Source organism: Notamacropus eugenii, chromosome 1 (genome assembly GCF_028372415.1).
Source record: "Notamacropus eugenii isolate mMacEug1 chromosome 1, mMacEug1.pri_v2, whole genome shotgun sequence".
NCBI lineage: Eukaryota > Metazoa > Chordata > Mammalia > Diprotodontia > Macropodidae > Notamacropus > Notamacropus eugenii.
In genome coordinates this window covers 520,646,937-520,666,091 of record NC_092872.1, presented here as the reverse complement: position 1 = coordinate 520,666,091, position 19,155 = coordinate 520,646,937, and the positions used below count along the sequence as shown (strand labels likewise).

General features: G+C 38.9%; 1 protein-coding gene and 1 pseudogene across 1 annotated transcript; one reads left to right on the top strand and one right to left on the bottom strand.

Moving 5' to 3' along the window:
- Positions 1-14: 14 nt before the first annotated feature.
- LOC140518713 (vacuolar protein sorting-associated protein 29-like) lies at positions 15-15,630 on the bottom strand (annotated as a pseudogene).
- On the top strand, positions 15,537-18,775 carry FITM2 (fat storage inducing transmembrane protein 2). Its single transcript, XM_072633667.1, has 2 exons — positions 15,537-15,801; positions 18,138-18,775. Exons 1-2 carry the CDS (start codon positions 15,629-15,631, stop codon positions 18,751-18,753), a joined length of 789 nt encoding a protein of 262 aa, XP_072489768.1. The 5' UTR covers positions 15,537-15,628; the 3' UTR covers positions 18,754-18,775.
- The last annotated feature ends 380 nt before the right edge of the window (positions 18,776-19,155 follow it).

Below are 19,155 nucleotides of genomic sequence, written 5' to 3'. Positions count from 1 at the left end.
GTAGCAAATTATGTGTCACCAAATAAGATACTAGTTTTTAATGCATAATACTTTTAAAATGTCACAATTCTGTGGCTTCTGAATGTTTAATTACTTGATCTGAACAAGAAATGGAACCAAAAAGATCACCAAGAGGCCTATTTCAGGATTTTTTATATTCAATTTGTTCTACTTTCACATCATCTCCAATTAGCTGATACACATAAGCGACAACTGTAGAAGCCTGGATATCCATTAATACAAATGGAGGAATGATGTTTGTTTCCAGAGCATTACATGCTCCGGTGGCAGATCCTGGGTTAACGTAGAATTTATTTTCATGTTCAAAGGCCTCAGATGTGTGTGTGTGCCCTGAAACGAGAATGTCCACATCAAACTGCCTTTGTAGCAATACTAAGCTGGCCATATCGCTCCATGGAATTACTTGATGCCAATGGATCAAACCAATTTTGAGCTTCCCAACAGTCACCAACTTCTGCTCTCATCCAAGTCTTCTCTAACAATGTGAACATCTCCAGCTAGAGCCTTTAGATATTCATAACTTTCTTTGGTGCAAAGGTTTCCAGTGCAGAGAATATGCTGAATTTTTCCAGGTATCAGAAATTTTTTGAATTTAGCTGGCAGACTCCTAATACCAACAGCAACATTCTGTCACTCGCCCCACTCTCTGCCACAGCAATGGCTGCCACTGCTTCCTTTCTTGGCCTCCCCAGGAACCCCTACACTTATGCATTGTTGGTGGAATTGTGAAGTGATCCAATCATTCTGGGGAGCAATTTGAAACTGTGCAAAAGGGCTATAAAGCTTTACGTACCCTTTGATCCAACAACACCACTACTAGGTCTGTATTCCAAAGAGATTATAAAAAAGGGAAAAGGACCTACATGTGCAAAAATATTTATACCAGCTTTTTTCATGGTGGCAAAATATTGGAAATTGAGGGGATGCCCATCAATTGGGGAATGACTGAATCAGTTGTGGTATATGAATGTAATTGAATATTATCATGCAATATGAAATGATAAGCAAGCAGATTTCAGAAAAACCTGAAAAGACTTGTATGAACTGATGCAAAGTGAAATGAGCAGAGCTAGGAAAACATTGTACACAACATCAGCAACATTGTGTGATGATCAATTATGAATGACTTGGCTCTTTTCATCAACACAGTGATCAAAGACAAATACAAAGGACTCACAATGGAAAATGCCCTCTGGATCCAGATAAAGAACTGACAGACTCTGAAAGCATATTGAAACATATTGTTTTCCACTTACTTTATTTTTTTCATGATTTTTTTCTTCCTTTTGATCTGTTACCTCTTCCACAAATGCAACAAATATGGAAATATGTTTTACATAATCACACATATATAATCTATATCAAATTGCCTACCATTTTTAGGAAGAGGGAAGAGGAGGTAAAGAGAGAGAAAAATTTGGAACTAAAAATCTTCTAAAAATGAATGCTAAAAATTGTCTTGATATATAATTGGGAAAAATTAAAATAGTATTAAAAAAGAATTAGAAGAGATAAAGTTAACTGGTAAAAAAAAATTCTTGCAGTATATTTCTCTGGTAAAGGTCTGATATCCAAGATGTATGGGGAATTCACACACATACATATATTTGAGTGTGTGTGTGTGTGTGTGTGTGTGTGTGTGTGTGTGTAGATATATATATGTATATACAGATATGTGTATATAAGAATATGAGCCATTTCCCAATTAGATAATTGCTCAAAGGTTTTGAATAGGAAATTCTTTTTTTATTTATTAATTTTATTTATTTTCAGTGTTCTACAATCACTACCACATAACTTAGATTTTTTTCCCTTCCCTCCCCCCAAGACGGCATACAATTTTATATAGGTTCTACACATATATTCCTATTAAATACATTTTCACTACAGTCATGCTATGTAGAAGAATGAGAATGAATGGGAGAAGTCATATAACAAACCAAAACGTAATGCACACACACAAAAATGATCTTGCTATATTCTGCAATTGAATTCCATAGTTCTTTCTCTGGATGTGGAAAGCATTTTGCCTTAAAAGACCACTGGGAATTTTTTTAAGTACTTGTATTGCAATGAAGTTACAAGTTCACCAGAAAAAACTGTCTCACACTGTGGTCGTTGCTATACACAAAGTTCTCCTGGTTCTGCTCCTTTCACTCAGCATCAGGTCATATAAACCTTTCCAGGTGTCTCTGAAGTCTTCCTATTCATCATTTCTTATAGCGCAATAGTATTCCATTACATTCATATACCATAATTTATTCAGCCATTCCTCAATTGATGGGCATCCCCTTGATTTCCAGTTTTGGGCCACCACAAAGAGAGCTGCTATAAATATTTTCGTACATGTGGGACCCTTTTCCATTTTTATGATCTCTTGGGGATACAGTCTTGGAAGCGATATTGCTGGGTCAAAGGGTATGCATATTTTTGTAGCCCTTTGGGCATAGTTCCAACTTGCTCTCCAGAATATGTAGATCAGCTCACAGCTCCACCAACAATGAACTAGTGTTCCAACTCTCCCACATTCTCTCCAACATTTATCATCTGAATAGGAAATTCTTAAGGGAAGAAATTCAAGTGATCAAGAGTCAAAGTTAAATTTGCTCAAAATCACTGATAATTAGAGAAATCAAATTAAAGCAGCTTTGAGTTTGAGGTGTCATCTAACACCCATTAGAATGGAAAATATAACAAGTAAGGAAAATGACAATTGTTGGTGAGAGGAAAGTCACACTAAGATACTACTGTTAGATTTGTGAGTCCAGTCATTCCAGAAAGGAATTTGGGACTATACGTGTGAAAGTCATTAATTTGTGCATAAAGTTTGACCCAACTATACAACTACTAGGCATATATTCCAAGGGATAAAAAATAGAGGAAAAGGACTCATTTATAGAAAAATACCAAAGAACAAAGGGAGTGCCCATCAATTAGGGAATGACTATTAGTATTACATATGAATTTTCTTTACTTAACAATGTGTTCTTGTTACAAGGCTTTCATTTTTCTTATTTGGTAGTTGGGGACAGGAAGAAGAAAAAAATGCTTCACAATTTAAAAAATTAATATAAAAAACCTAAGAACTCTGACTATTACAATGAGAAATCATGAATTCAGAAGACTGATGATGACAAATATTCCTCCTGCCTCTTGGTGAAGAAGTGATGGACTGTAGGTACAGACTGAAAAATACATTTCCAGACATTACCATTATAACAAACTTGTTTTGCTTAACTGCACTTTTATTATATAGAGTGCCCCCATAGTCACCTGGGAAATTTGGGTCAGAAGACTTTTATATGTGCGGGGGAGTAGGGAAGTTAGAAAATGTGGGAGGTGGAGAGGAAGGAAGAATTATGTGATGCAAAAAACAAAAAGGGAAGAGAGAAAAGAAAAGAAATATTTTAAGAATAATTGGAAGAGAGCAGATAGGGTTTCACAAGACAAACAGGACAATGTGAGGTACTACCACATAAAATTTAATGTCTATTAAAAGGAATAAGTTGGTTTTTAATGAATTTAGTTTCCCATACAATCCTCATTTTTGGTTGTTTTTGCATATCTACATGTTCATGTTGTTGATTTTTCTGGTTCAGAGTAATTTTTAAAAGACCCTATATTGAAATCAATGATTGTTTTAGATTTTGTCTTTGTATCCCAAGGGCTAAGCACTGAAATTCATTTATAGGAAACACTTAATGTTTGTGGAATCAAATTGAACTCTAAATCCTATGATTTGTTCCTGCAGCTTGCAGAGAGCTGAAGTTTCAGCATAGGATGCTAGAGGAAAGGCAGGGCAAAATGAAAACCATGGTTTTATTGCGCCATCTTCTGGAGATAGAAAGGGACACACTTTATCTCACACCGAACAAGATGATAAGCTGACCTGTCAGTCACTTAACACGTCGGAGTTTAAGTCAATAGCAGAGACTGACTCCATATTCAGTGCTCTCTCTACTGTAGTGAGCATGAAAGGATCTTAACCCATCAAGTTCAACACCCTCAATCTATCTGATCTAACTGATCAATCTAACGGATCAATCTAACTGATGCCCAAAGAGGGGAATTGAATTGCCTGAGGTCACAGGGAAAGCTTATGGCAGAGCCCAGAATAGAATTGAGATTGCTAGAATCCTAATCCAGGGCTCATCCCATTACACATTCTATTACCTTTCCCTGTCACATATTTGTTTCACAGGACTTTTGTAAGGTTCAAAGGAAGTATGATAACAATCATAATAGCTTGCATTTATAACAGGGCTTTAAAGCACTTTACAAATATTATCTCATTTGATTCTCACAACTCTGGGAAGTAGGTGCTATTATTATTTCCATTTTACAGATGAGGAAGCTGAGACAGAGGTTAAGTGATTTGCCCGAGGTCACACAGCTAGTAAATGAAATATCTGAGCCTGGATTTGAACTCATCTTACTGACTTCAGATACAGTGTTCTACTCATTGGGATACCTAACTGCCTACAACAGATACAAAATGCTGTATGTATCAGCTATTAATACTACTACAAGACCTCCTCTTTGAAATCTTCTAGGATCCCACCAGTCAGAAATGACCTCTCTGTTTCTCTTTGTGTATGTCTCTGTCTCTTCCTTTCCCTCTGTTCTTCTCCCGGTCTCTTTCCCTCTCTCCCTTCCCCCTTAGGATGCTTAGAGTGTGTTGCTTGCACCTTCCTTTTTTTATTTTACCTCATATTACAGTTATATATCTTATATATGTCTTATTTTCCTTACTAGAATGTAAGGTCTTTGAGGTCAGAGACCATATTTAGTTCATTTATATTTCTATTCCACAAAACCTTGAATACTAATTTAATTATTGATATTTCAGTGTTTTTTAAAATTCTACACCTATAAGAAATGGTTGTACACTATAACTTTTCAGGACCAGGAGTTAGAGGTTCCTGTCCCATTTCTGTCATTTACTAGCTGTGTTAGAGTAAGATGGGAAGGAAGGGAAGAGAATGTGCATTTATATAGCACCTATCATGTTCCAGGTACTGTGCTTAGCGTTTTTATAAATATTACTCATTTGATCCTCACAGCCCTGTGAGATAGGTGCTGTTATTGCCTTCATTTTACACTTGAGAACAATATGAACACTATATGAAGAACAAATGAAATCACAGATATGGAAGATTTTTTTTTTAACCATAAGATGCTGTAGGAGAACCAGTTGTGATGGTTATTAATGTGGAAACTGGTCCCCAGAAATGTGATGCAGAATCAGAAAGGAAGCCAAAAAATTTGCATTGATCCCAGTCTCTCAGTAGCCAAAACCTCTTTCACAAACAAGTCAAGTCAACAATCACTTATTAAGAGCCAATGATGCTTCACACATTGTGTCAGTCCCTAGGGATACAACAAAGAATGAGACAGACAATTCCTGTTCACAATGAGCTTACATTCGAACAGAGGAAATAGCAAGTATATACATATACATGTACAGAATAAATCGGGACACAGGATCTGATGATAGATTTTTCATTTGACATCCAAGTATCTACGTCAAATCTTGCTCTTTTACTTACTACTTGTGTGACTTCATGTGCCATTACCCTTCTCAGGCCTTAAATATTCTTTTCTATAAAGTAAGAGGGAAAATGACCCTAAATGGAGGCAGACCACCTAGCTCCCATGTAACAACTCCTGCAGTACCCGAGAGTGGCCCCAGGTTGAATAACGACCAAGACATACAGTGAGAAAAAACAGTGACTTTTCCTACCCCAGAACTACACAAAAGTTAGCCAGAAGGGAGAAAACAAGGGAGGAAAAGCTATTGCCACCCAGACAAATAAGTCTAGACTTTCATGGGCACCAGCCCCAGGATAGAAATATGTGCAGCCTGCAAGACTCTGTGGCTAGAGGCAAGAGCAGAGAGCCCTTAATAAAAACTCCAAGAGGGGACCTGGGAAACCCTGGGAGCAGCAGCAACCACAGAGTCTTGACAGTGATCAGAATGGAACAAGCTAACTTTCCATCGGGTCCCAAGGTCCCTAGCATTCTGTCCTGAGGATCTGTAGAGAGATGTGAAGGTCTGGCATTCCAAACTTCAAAGACCTAGGGAGGATAACTCTGGGAAGTGTATGTCAGTAAGAAAAACCTCAGGGGAACCTGGAAGAGACTAAGCAGGACCAATCACCCATCGCAAAAGTACTGTAATGGACAGAATCTGACCCTGACATAAAGCCCCAAGTCAGGTAAAGCTAGAACAAGAGGTAAATAAAATAAAACACAAGACACTAAAAACATGAAAATCTAGAGGTTCCCAAGAAGATTAACACTATAAAAACTGCAAGTAGAGACACAAAAGAAAAGTATTTTTTTATACCATGAAAGAACTCTATGAACACCTAGAAGAAATGAAGCATCAGATATAAAATGAAATGAGAGCTTTTGAGGGAAAAACTAGAAGGTGAATAGATGGCTAAGAAGAGAAAAGGGTAAATCTTACCCATGAAACAGAGATATTACAATAACATCAAAAGATTGAAAAAGAGAAAAGGTAAAATATCTGATATAAAAAACTGAACTTAGTACAATTATAGGTTACTTAAGAATCATTGGATTTCCTGAAAAATGTTTTAAAAAATAAAGCCTGGACTCTCTATGCCAAGAAATCATAAATAAAACTGGCCCAGATCTATTAGAACTAGCTGATTTTCAGTTGTTTCAGTTATGTAACTCTTTGGTCGCATTTGGAATTTCCTTGGCAGAAATACTGGAGTGGTTTGCCATTTCCTTCTTCAGCTCATTTCATAGATGAGGAAACTGAGACAAACTGGGTTTAATGACTTGCCTAGGGTCATATAGCTAGTAAGTATCTGAGGCCAGATATGAACTCATGAAGATGAATCTTCTTGACTCCAGGTCCAGAACTTTATCCATTGCACCACACACCTAGAACCAGAGGGCAAAATAAAGAAAACAAGAATCCTCTAATCACTTCCTGGGGGGAAAAAATGAAAAATCTCAGTAATATAGCCAAAATCTAAAATTTTTACATCAAAGAAAAAATACTATAAGCATTCAGAAAGAAGTGACTCAAAGGTCAAGAAATGATGGTTGAGATTACACAAGACCTGGGAGCTTCTACTACAAATAAGAAGAAATGTTAGAATATGTCATATTATATATTTTATATATAATAATTAACAACAGAGAATATAATGCAGAATAATTATTATAATAAATAACAATAATATAATAATATATTATAATCCACAATGCAGGAGATATATGCTTACAACTAGAATACCTTACCCTGAAAAGCTGAATATAATCCACATGGGCATGAAAGGGTGAAAATGGACTTTTAATAGAAAAGAAAACTTTCAAAAATTTCTGATCAAAAGACCAGTGCTACATGAAAACTTTGAAATACAAACCCAAGTGTCAAGAAAAACCTAGACAGACAAATTTATTTGAGTCATTGAAAGGGGCTGTATGATGAGGTAGTCCTAAATTCCAATAGCAAAAGAAGAAACAATTGTCTCTTTAAAACAGGAGTTGGCCCATGGGCCAAATTTTGCCTGCTATCTGTTTTTGAATGGCCTGTTAGCTAAGAATGGTTTTTATTCTTTTAAATTGTTGGGTAAAAATAAAAATAAGAATATTTCATGAAAAATTAAAATTATAAGAAATTCAAATTTCAGTGTTCATAAATAAAATTTTATTGCAATATGTTAGTTGTCGTTCAGTTGTTTCAGTCATGTATGACTCTTTGTGATTCCATTTGGAATTATCTTGGCAAAGATGCTGGAATGGTTTGTCATTTCCTTCTCCACCTCATTTTGTTAATGAGGAACTGAGGTAAACAGGGCTAAGTGACTTGTAAGTAAATATCTGAGGACAGATTTGTACTCTTGAAGATGAGTCTTCCTGATGCTAGGCCTGGCACTCTGTACCACCTAACTGCTCATTTTGGGAATACAGCCACATTCATTTCTTTATTGTCTATAGATGCTTTCTCATGGTACAAGGGCTGAGTTGAATAGTGGTGACAGAGACTGGGCTCTCATTTTTTCAAACTGCTGCTTGGTGCACTACAAATTGTAGCAACGTAGTTATTACTCAATAGAATTTTGAGTGCCATGCTTATTACTACATCTCAACATTTTATTATTATTATTATTATGACCAACACATACATATCAGGTCAAAACAAGAAAAATGGAATTTGCATATTGAGCTTTTATGGTACGGTGAAATGTGGATTATTTTGCTATTAAATTAGATGGCAAAACATTGTATTTGTTAGGCTATGAACTATAGTTGTGCAGACTTTGTGTGTGTTTTTTAAAGAATACAATACATATCAACATTACTAGACAAAGCACTCATCACAATTTTCCCAACTCACAGGAAAACAATGGTCAGAAAAATTAGAAAATTTTAAAAGGAATATCTCATGACAACAGAACCTCTTGACAAAAATTTAAAAATGAAAATAAGGTTACAACCAAAGTAAGTTTCTGTTTCATTTGCTAACCAAACAAAAAGAGCAATTAACTGTGGTAAATTAATTAAATTTGGTTTGATTGCAGTAGCTGAAGAAATGTGTCCAGAGAGAACAAATTTGTTTAATACTATTAGCCATTCAGCTCAATTAAAATCACATGTTCATGGATTGATCTCAGAATTATTATATTATCTATATGAAAAACATTTTCAAAGATGAAACAGATAAAATCTCAGTACAAATCAGCATTAACAGATTAACACATACTCAATTTTGAAGATAGGGAACACTAATGAACCCCCAAATAAGTGAAACGTTGTCTCCCCCCAAAGGTTCCATTCTTCTCATTAGTAGACCTGTACCTCTCCTCCCCAAATTATACTCAATCATCATTTTTTAAAATATCTTGAATGTCATCAGTAAAATTTTGTGGAAAATTTTTCCTCTCGTTTTATAAGCACCTACATAATCCTTAATACTATCTCTTGACCCCAAAGTTCAACAATATTTACTATCTGGACATTTGCAGAAAAAGTCTGGCAACCCCTAAACTAGGAAACGTAATGTCTTCAAAAGGTATTTGGGAATTAAATAAGAAAAACAGGGCCTGAGGGCTACTGCTGGTGGTGGTGGTGGGAGATTGGTTCATTTTTGAGGGTTTTAAGAGATGAAAGAGAAAGGAAGGGAAAAGGAATTTAGTAATGTAGAAGAAGAAAGAAGGGAGTAAAATTTGCTATTTCTCCTAATTGGGCTGGGGAGAAGAGTACATAAACATATATGAAGGGAAAGTCATCAGATGAACCTCACTCTTATCTGAAAGGGAGAAAGGAAGGTTGGATGAACATATACACACACATATAAGAGTTTCATGTAGAAATAAATCAAACTTAACACGGAAACAAGCAGGAATAGGGATAGGGGTGGGAATAAGAGGGAAGATAATACCAGAGAAGGAAATATTAATTTTTTAAACAAAACAATCTTCCTGATCCTGAATGGGAATTAAAAGGGAAAAGAACTAGAATCAAAGAATTGATGAGGGATATCCATCAATTGAGTAATGGCTTAAAAAATTGTGGCATATGAATGTAATGGAATATTACTGCATTTAAAGAGATTGAAAACTATATATAGTTTCAAAGACTCTTGGATTGATGAAGAGTGAAGTGAGCAGAACCAGAACAACTTATATAAAGAAAACAACATTGTAAAGAAAAATAATTTTGAAAAGCTTAAAAATTCTGATAAAAAACAATGAACAAACATATTTCAAGAGGACTTTGATAAAGCATTTCCTGGTGGAAAAATGATGGAATTAAGATTCAGAGACATACATTTTCAACCTGCCCACTGTGTGTATTCATTAAACTTGATTATGCTTTTTCATCCCAAGGGTTTCCCTCCCTTTTTCTTGGTTTTTGAGGGGATAGATAGGAGAAGAGAAATAGTGATGCTTAAAAAAAGAAGGCTTATGAAGCACTTTGAGAATGCACAGAAGAAAATAGGAAGAAATTCAGAAGGAAAAACTGATGAGCTGGACAGTTTTGAAAGTAACATGGAATATATTATATACTTTAGAAGTTTCTTAATTTTGTATTTATTATTTTAAACATTCTCTTGTTTTTAAGTTTTGAGTTCCAAATTCTCTCCTCCCCTCCCCAATCCTCCCCCACCTACTGAAAAGACAAGCAACAGGATATCAATTATACATGGGAAATCATACAAACCATATTTCCATATTAGCCATGTTGCAAAAAAAAAATATAGTGAAAAAAACTATACTTCAATTTGCACTGAGTTCATCAGTTCTCTTTCTGGAGGTGGATAGCATTTTTTTCATCATGAATCCTTTGGAATTGTCTTGGATCATTTTATTGATCAGAATAGCCAAGCCTTTCACAGTTGATTATTATTACAACATTGCTGTTACCGTGTGTAACGACTTTCCAGTTCTTCTGACTTCACTTTGCATAAGTTCATATAGGTCTTGCTTTTTTTTGTTTATTTGTTTTTTATGAAACCATCCTCATTGTCATTTCTTATAGCACAGTAATACTCCATCATATTCATATGCCACAATTTGTTCAGCCATTCCTCAACTGATGAACATCCCTTTGATTTTCAATTCTTTGCCATCACAAAAAGAGCTGACAGAAATATTTTTGTACGTATAAGTCATTTTCCTTTGTTCTTGATCTCTTTGGGATATAGACCTAGTAGCAGCATTGCTGGGTCAAATGTATGCGCAATTAGATAGCCTTATGGACACAGTTCCAAATTGTTTTCCAGAATGGTTGGACCAGTTCACTACTCCAACAGTTCATTAGTGTACCTATTTTCCCTCATTCCCTCCAACATTTATCATTTTTGACAGATGTGAGGTGGTAACTCAGAATTGTTTTAATTTGTCTTTCTGTAATCAACAGTGATTTAGAGCATTTTTTATATGACTATAAATAGCATTGATTTCTTCTCCTGAGAATTGCCTGTTCATAGCTTTTGACCATTTATCAATTTAATAGCTCTTATTTTAATAAGTTTGACTCAATTCTCCATATATTTGAGAAATGAGACCTTTATAACAGAAACTTGCTGTAAAAATTTTTGATATTACTTCGTTGTCTGTGGTACCTTTTAGCAAAATGATTATCTCTTTTAATTAGGTCTAGTTTTGCTTTTGTTTTGTTCAAGATCATGATTCTATCCCTGCCTTTTTTATTTTCACTAAAACATTTTATTAGATTCTGCTCCAGCCCTTTATTTTAAATATGTGCTTTTGTTTCATGTCTCTTGTAAACAACATATTGTTGTATTCTGGTTTCTAATTCATCTGGCTATTGACTTCCATTTTATGGGTGAGCTCATCCCATTTACATTCACAGTAATGACTACTGCGCAGTTCCCTCTCCCATTTTCTTTTGTTTCTTCTCTCTCTTTTTTATTCTCTCTCCTCAAAAGTCTATTTTGCAGTACAAAAATATTTATAGCACCTCTCTTTGTGGTAGCCAAGAACTGGAAATCAAGGGGATGACCATCAATTGGGGAATGACTGAACAAGTTGTGTTATATGAATGTAGTGGAATATTATTGTGCTATAAGAAATGATGAACAGGAAGACTTCAGAGAGGCCTGGAAGGGCTTACATGAACTGATGCTGAGTGAAAGGAGCAGAACCAGGAGAACTTTGTATATAGCAACAACCACAGTGTGTGGGGAATTTTTCTGGTATACTTAGTCCTTCACAGCAATGCAAGGACCTAGAAAATTATCAGTGGACTCTTGAGGCAAAATGCCTTCCACATTCAGAGAAAGAACTATGGAATTGGATTGCAGGATGAAGCAGACCATTTTCTCTTGTGTTATGTTTTGCTTTGTTTTATGGTTTCTCCCATTCATTTCAAGTCTTCTGTGCAACATAATTAAGGTGAAAATGTATTTAATAAAAATGTATGTGTAGAACCTATATTAAGATAGCACACCGTCTCAGCGAGGGAGGGGAAAGGGAAAGGGAAAAATCTCAGATATATGGAAGTGATCTGAAAACAAATAAAATAGTTATTTTAAAAAATCTATTTTGCTTCTAACCTCTGACCTTTTATTAATCCCTCCCCACCTTCTTTTGTCCCCTTCTCCTCCAAGTTCCCTGGTAGGTAAGACAGATTTCTACACACATTTGAGAGTGTATATATATTATTTTCTTATTGAACCAAGTCTGATGAGAGTAAGGTTCAAGCACTGCCCACCCTCCCCATTTCCCCTCCACTGCAAAAACTCTTCCTTATGCATCTCTTTTATGTGAGTAAAATTTCTCCACTCTACCTCTCCCTTCCCCCTTCTCCCAGTTCATCCCTCTTTCTCATGCCTTCATTTTTTTTTGGAGGGGGAGATCATTCCAATATAATTGACTCACTCCCATGCCCTATGTTTATGTAAACTTCTTTTAACTGCCCTTATGAGTTACATGTATCATCTTCCTCATTTAACCTCATTGAATCCCTTATGATTTCTCTTTCATGTTTACCTTTTAATGATTCTCATGAGTCTTATGTTTGAACATCAAATTTTCTATTCAGCTCTGATCTCTTCATTAGAAATGCTTAAAACTCCTCTATTTAACGAAATATCCATTTTTTCCCCTGAAGCATTATACTCAGTTTTGCTGGGTAGGTGATTTTTGGTTGTAATCCTAGCTTCTTTGCTATGCAGAATATTATTCCAAACCCTCTGCTCCTTTAACATGGAAGCTGCTAAATCATGTGTGATGCTGACTGTGACTTCATGATATTTGAATGATTTCTTTCTGGCTGCTTGCAATATTTTCTCCTTGACCTGGGAGTTCTAGAATTTGGCTATAATATTCTTGGGAGTTTTACTTTTTGGATTTCTTTCAGGAGGTGATTGGTGGATTCTTTCCATTTCTATTTTACTCTCTGAATCTAAGATATCAGTGTAGTTTTCCTTTATAATTTCTTGAAACATGATGTCTAGACTCTTCCTTGATAATGACTTCCAGATAGTCTAATAAGCCTTAAATTAATTCCTCTTTCTGATATTTCACATTTCCCCCTTATTTTTCACTCTTTTGACTTTTTTTATTGCTTCTTGATGTCTCATGAAATCCTTAGCTTTCCCAATTATAAGTTTTAGGGAATTATTCTCTTCAGTGAGATTTTATACCTCTTTTCCCCATTTGGCCAGTTCTGCTCTTTAAGGAGTTGTTTTCTTCAGTGAATTTTTGTGCCTCTTTTACCATTATCAATTTTGGTTTTTAAGGTATCTTTTTCTTCAATTTTTTGTGCCTCCTTTACCAAGCTGTTAATTTTCTTTTCATAATTTCTTGTCTTACTCTCCTTTTCCTCTACCACTCTCATCTCTTTCTTTAACTCTTCTAGGAATTCTTGTTTGGCTTGTGTCAAATTAGAATTTTTCTTTGAGGTGTTGGTTATAGCTACTTTTGCAGTATTGTCTTCTTCTGAGTTTGTGTCTTAATCTTCCCTGCCACCTTAATAGCTTTTTATTGTCAAGTCCTTTTTTTTTGGTCATTTGCTCATTTTCCTCACCTATTTCTTGAATTTAAACTTTATATTAAAGTTATGGTAAAGTTCTGCTCATCTGGGTCTGGGGAAGCCCTATCCCTTAGCTTCAAGTTTTTTTGAACTGCCACTTTCAGAGCTGCTTTTGGGGATCTGTAAGTTTTTGGTGCTTACAAAATGGGGTGATTTGGATAGAGGTGTAGTCCTTGCTTTCCTAGTCTGTGCTTTGGTCTTTAACCAGAAAGGGCCCTTGCTCTCCTGTAGCCACAAGCACTAGTGTTCCTCTTGGTCCTGGAACTGAGACCAGGGCCCTTGCTCCCTTGTGGCTAACCACAAGTACTCTTCTCTGCCCTGGAACTGGGACTCAAAACTGTGTATGGGCAACAAAGTTGTCAATTAGTGCCAGCTACATTCAGGGCTAGCAAAGGGGTCCCTGTAATCTTTTTATGACCAGTTGACCAAACCCTTTATCATCTCTGGGCTTAGAGACCCTGAAACTGCTGCTGATGAGGCCACTGTTGGTGTTTCCACAGATGTGTGCTCCAAACAGGACTCCATCCAGTGTCTCAGAGCTCTCCTTCAGATCTCCTAAGTTTTCTTAGGCCCGAAAAATGTGTCACCTTGATCTTTTGTTAGTTCTGCCACTCCAAAACTTGATTTATTTTTGAGTTATTTTAAAGTTGTTTAGAGGGGAATATTGAGAGAGCTCATCTGGGTTGCTGCTTCTAATCTGCCATTATGCACTTTTTTTTTTAAAGCAAGCAACTTGTAATAGAGATTCAGTTTCATAAACAATTTCCGTGTTCCACTGTGTATATGTAAATGTTCCTTTTTGGCATTAAAGTATAGAATAAAAAGAATGAAAATAAGATAAAATAAAATATCTAAATTTAAAAATAAATAAATGAGAGAAAGTAGGGGTATCAGGAAGGCCAAGGTCAAGTCTTGTCTGTAACATATGTGATCCTGGGTATCATAACGTTTTTTAGCACTCCTGGGCAATTCCCTGAGATGACAAATTAGAGATGGATGGCTAATTTGCAACAGTGGAGGGAGATTCCACACCCAGAGTTCTCTACACAGAATAAATCCCATCCCCTCCACACTCCTAAACAAAACAAAAGAAAATGAAACAAAACAAACTGAGGGGTTGACAGGTTCTTTCCAGCTTTAAACTCTACGATCTGGTTAGTCAAAAGATTTAGATTTTTGATTTTGCCTGGAATGCCTCGGGCCTTTTGCTAATATAAAAGATCCAGAATGTGTGTTAATGGGAGAGCAACAGCTTCTTTTTCAGTCTTCCTCAGGGGCAGGCAGATGAGATTTATTCTTCTCTATTCCTATTTAGGTCAGGCCTGAGATAGAGGGGGTGGGAAAGAGAGAGAGAATGTGGGGGCGAGGGAAGGGTGTCTCTTCAATCACGTCCAGTCCTTGCTTGCCTAAGACCAGCCAAGGCCGGGCTCTGGCTCTGCTCCGAACCTACCTGCAGGCTGGAGGCCCAGCTGCGCCTGCACGCGCTCTCTCTGTCTCTGTACGGGGGCAGGGAACGGGAGGAGTTGGGGGGAGGAGAAGGGCTGCACGCAACATGGGGGGAGGCTGCATTCCCCCAGGGCCTCAGCGTTCCATCAGGACAGGCACCCCAGGATGGCGCCCTCCCTTCCATCCCAGTACAGGGGTTCCTGCCCGGGCGGCTGTAAGGAACAGCCAAGGACGTTTGCAAGCAGGAGGTAAGCCGCATCCTGTCTCAGCGCAGAATTTGGCTCACTTTCTCGGAAGTTTTCACAGGAAGGCCGTGCATACCCTCCCCCAAGCTTCAAACCTCCACTTGAAGCACTTTCAGCAGCACCAGGCTGGAGAATTTTTGCGGCTGCGCGTGGGCCACGTGAGCAGTCTAGTGGGCGGGGCCAGAGCGCGGCTCTGAGCGGCAGGGTGGGGGAGGGGCGGGCGGAGGGAACCGAGCGGGCGGGGCTGGTGCCCCCTTGCGCAGGAGGAGGGGACGGCCCTGGCGCGAGGAAGGGGCGGGGCTGCCAGGACGGTGGCCGAGCGGGTGCAGGGCAGGTGGCGATCCCGGGCCGGGCCGGGGAGGGTGGCCGGCATGGAGTATCTGGAACGCTGCGCCTGGTTCCTCCGGACTACGCTAGTGCGGGCGGCCGTGCGGCGGTACCTGCCCTGGGCGCTGCTGGCCTTCATGCTGGGCGGCTCCGCAGTCAAGGAGCTCTCCCCTCTGCCCCCGAGCTACCTCAGCAACAAGCGCAACATCCTCAACGTGTGAGTGTGGGCTCGGTCCTTAGCGGGGTCGTGAGCGAGTGGGTCAGGCGCCAGAGATCGAGGCGGGGGCGGCCCCGACGGGGAGGGGCGCGAGGATGGGTCGGGTCGTCCCGGAGCACCCTTTGGGAGGGTGGTGTTGGGGGTGTCTATCGCGACATGAAGGTGTCGAGTCGGAGATGGGGTGGTGAAGCGATAGGGAGGCTCAGACCTGATCGCGCTGGGCTTGTCGCAGCGTCCTGGCTGCTTTCGGTCATTGGCCCGAGAGCTGAAGACTTCTGTGGAGAGCCTCTCCTGCAGGTCCCCCTTTTTTCAGATGAGGAAACTGAGGCCCAGGGAGGGGAAGTGACCTCCCCCGGGGTCATCCAAGTGGAGCTCGGATTAGAGTCCAGGTCCACCGACTCCAAATCCCTTCTTGGGAAAGGAAGGAAATTGAGCGTTCTGATCAGCCCCTCTCCCCTATTTATCCCTTCCCTCGACTATCTCGACCTTCACTGTTTGTCTGATTACCCATGGGGCCAGTCACTTCGCCTGAAGGTGGGCCACTTTCTTGGTCTATAACATCAAAACATCAAGGGTTTGAATAAGTTGTTCTGGGGGTCTGTGCACTTGACCTTCAGTGGTTATTGGCGTGTGATCATACAGTCTCTGAATCTAGGATGATTCTGACATGAGGGTCAGGCGAGAGACCCCTCTGGGTCCAGCAGGTCTGCCTGTCTAGCTGCACCCAGTGAACTTTCCCCTGGATTTTCCTGGAACCTTAGTCACTCGCTGTAAAGTTCATTCTCATTAGTGTGTGACCCTGGCTTTGGGGAAAGTCTTCCAATAGAACACACTCTGCAAGGCAGCGCCCAAGACCCGCAGCAACTACCAGTTGTTTCTTTGGTTTTCAGGATTTTCTCAGCTCTCTTCTTGTATGGCTGTAGCTGAGAACCAAATTCTTTACCCCAAGCAGGTATCAGTGCTCGTTAATCTGCCCTCGAACTTAGGCATGTATCGATGATTGACTTTGGGACCTTATATTTCTTGGGCAACGTGAGAAACCTTTGATGCTAGTTGGGTCCCAGCCTTAGTTGATCTTGTGCCCTTGGATTGCACATCCATCCTGAGAAACTGGTCTAAGAATAGATTGTGAAAGGGGTTGATTAGAAATGGTGACACATTCCCACTGTCCATTTGCCCCGTGGATTAACAGTCTTGCTAGAGAAAGGGGGCCATCTGCTGTATCCTTTCCTGGGTGTTGCCAGTGAGACAATTTCTTGTTGTTTTGGAAAAATTCTTAACTTCTGCTACTTTGTTCCAGATTTTTGTTGTCACTAGTGAGATGAATGGGATTTCCTTGGGGACTAACCCTATTTCAACCGGCCTTTTCTGTGTTTTAGGTGCTGTTGACAAAGTCATGCAGAATATTTAACCAGTTCCCTTTCTGCTTTTTACTTAGAGAAGGCTATATGTATAATAGAAATAATAATGATGAGAATAATCATAGCAGGTCATGTTCCTAAAGCGCTTTGCAATTTACACAGTGCCTTTCCTATTTCGTAATAACCACTCACTTTTATGTAACCTTTGAACATTTACAAAGTATCTTCTGGTAAGGCACAAGAGATATTATTGGATGAAGAAATTGACCCTCAGAGAGTAGAAATGATTTGCACGTAGTTATACCAAGTAAGGCAGCATGGCACAGAGGATGAATGCTGAACTTGAGATTTGAAGACCTGGGTTCTAGTCTTGCCTCTGACCTTTCCTGCTGTGTGGCGTTAGGCAAGTCACTTCTCAGTGTTCTTTTTTGTAAAATGAGAGATGTGGACTTGATTATCCAAGTTCCTTTACAGTTCAAAATCTACAATCCTAGTGTCATAGTCAGTATTTCAACCTATGTGTCATGGGTTGAACTTCCTATCCAGTGGGTTTTGTTTTTCTACTACTGTATACCATGCTGTTTCTTATTCTTACAACAGCCCTATCAGGTAGATTTATAAAAGGGAATTTTATAAAATTCAAAATTTTATAAAATACAAAAGGGAACTATGTAAAAGGGAAAATGGAGACTCAGAGTAGTTACATGAATTTTCTATGATCACAATGCTGGTAAGTGATGGACTTAGAATTTGTATTATCTATATCATTCACTAGCTAGGTGACCTTGGATAAGTAAGCAAGAGAGTCCTTGAATCTCAGTTTCCCTGTCTGTAAAGAGAAAGTGGGAAGGGGTTAGTTGAATTAAATGGTCTCTAAAGTCCTTCATAGCTCTGACATTCTACAATTCTGAGTTGAAAGTCTTGAATTAATGGTTATATTTTGTTTCCCTGTTTTTTGACTTTCTTCTCTGACAGGTATTTTGTCAAAGTAGCCTGGGGCTGGACCTTCATTCTCCTCCTGCCTTTCATTGCCCTCACCAACTATCATCTGACAGGGAAGGCTGGTGTGGTCCTCAGGCGGCTGTGCATACTTCTGGTGGGGACACTGATCTGGTACATCAGCACAAGTGTCTTTTTGCACATTGAGCACTACACAGGGAACTGCTACAAATCCCCTGCCCTGGAAAGTATCCAAAGGGAATATAACAGCAAGGTGGAGTGCCGTCAAGGTGGTGGGTTCTGGCATGGCTTTGACATCTCTGGTCACTCCTTCCTTCTGACCTACTGTGCTCTGGTCATCGTGGAGGAAATGGCTGTCCTGCAAGAGGTCAAGATAGACAGGAGCCATGGCCTGTACTTCACGCTCACCTCCTTGGTCGTTGCCTTGGGCTGCCTGGTGTACATCTGGATTTGGATGTTCCTTTGCACTGCTGTTTATTTCCATGACCTGTCCCAGAAAGTGTTCGGTACTCTCTTTGGCTTATTGGGCTGGTATGGAACATATGGGTTTTGGTACCTGAAACCGTTTTCTCCTGGACTTCCTCCCCAAAGCTCCTGTCTGAATTTGAAGCAAGATAGTTACAAGAAATAAAAGAAAGATTAGGGAGGAACAGGAAGGTTAATCTCTCTTCATTTATTTTGATTATGTATCTGCTCAATTATCAATCCTATTTCACTTGACTGATTTTTGTTTTTTTGTTTTTTGCAAGGACAGGGACTGGAGGGTGGTCCATGTGGAACGACTTCGTTCCTATCCTATTCTTGACAAATGTGTGACAGATACTTGATGGTCTCACAGCAAGGGAAAAGATGAAAAACATCTTACAACCCCCAAAAGAAGCTGTCTGGGATCATTTAATGTAGGTGCAATAGCTCTGAACACAAAAGGTACTGTTTAACCAGATTGGCTGGGGCTTCATCTGACCTTGACCTGGGATTTCTATTTTTTAGGTCTTTTAGGGACCAGGACTCAGATATGTGCTGAAGGGCTAGT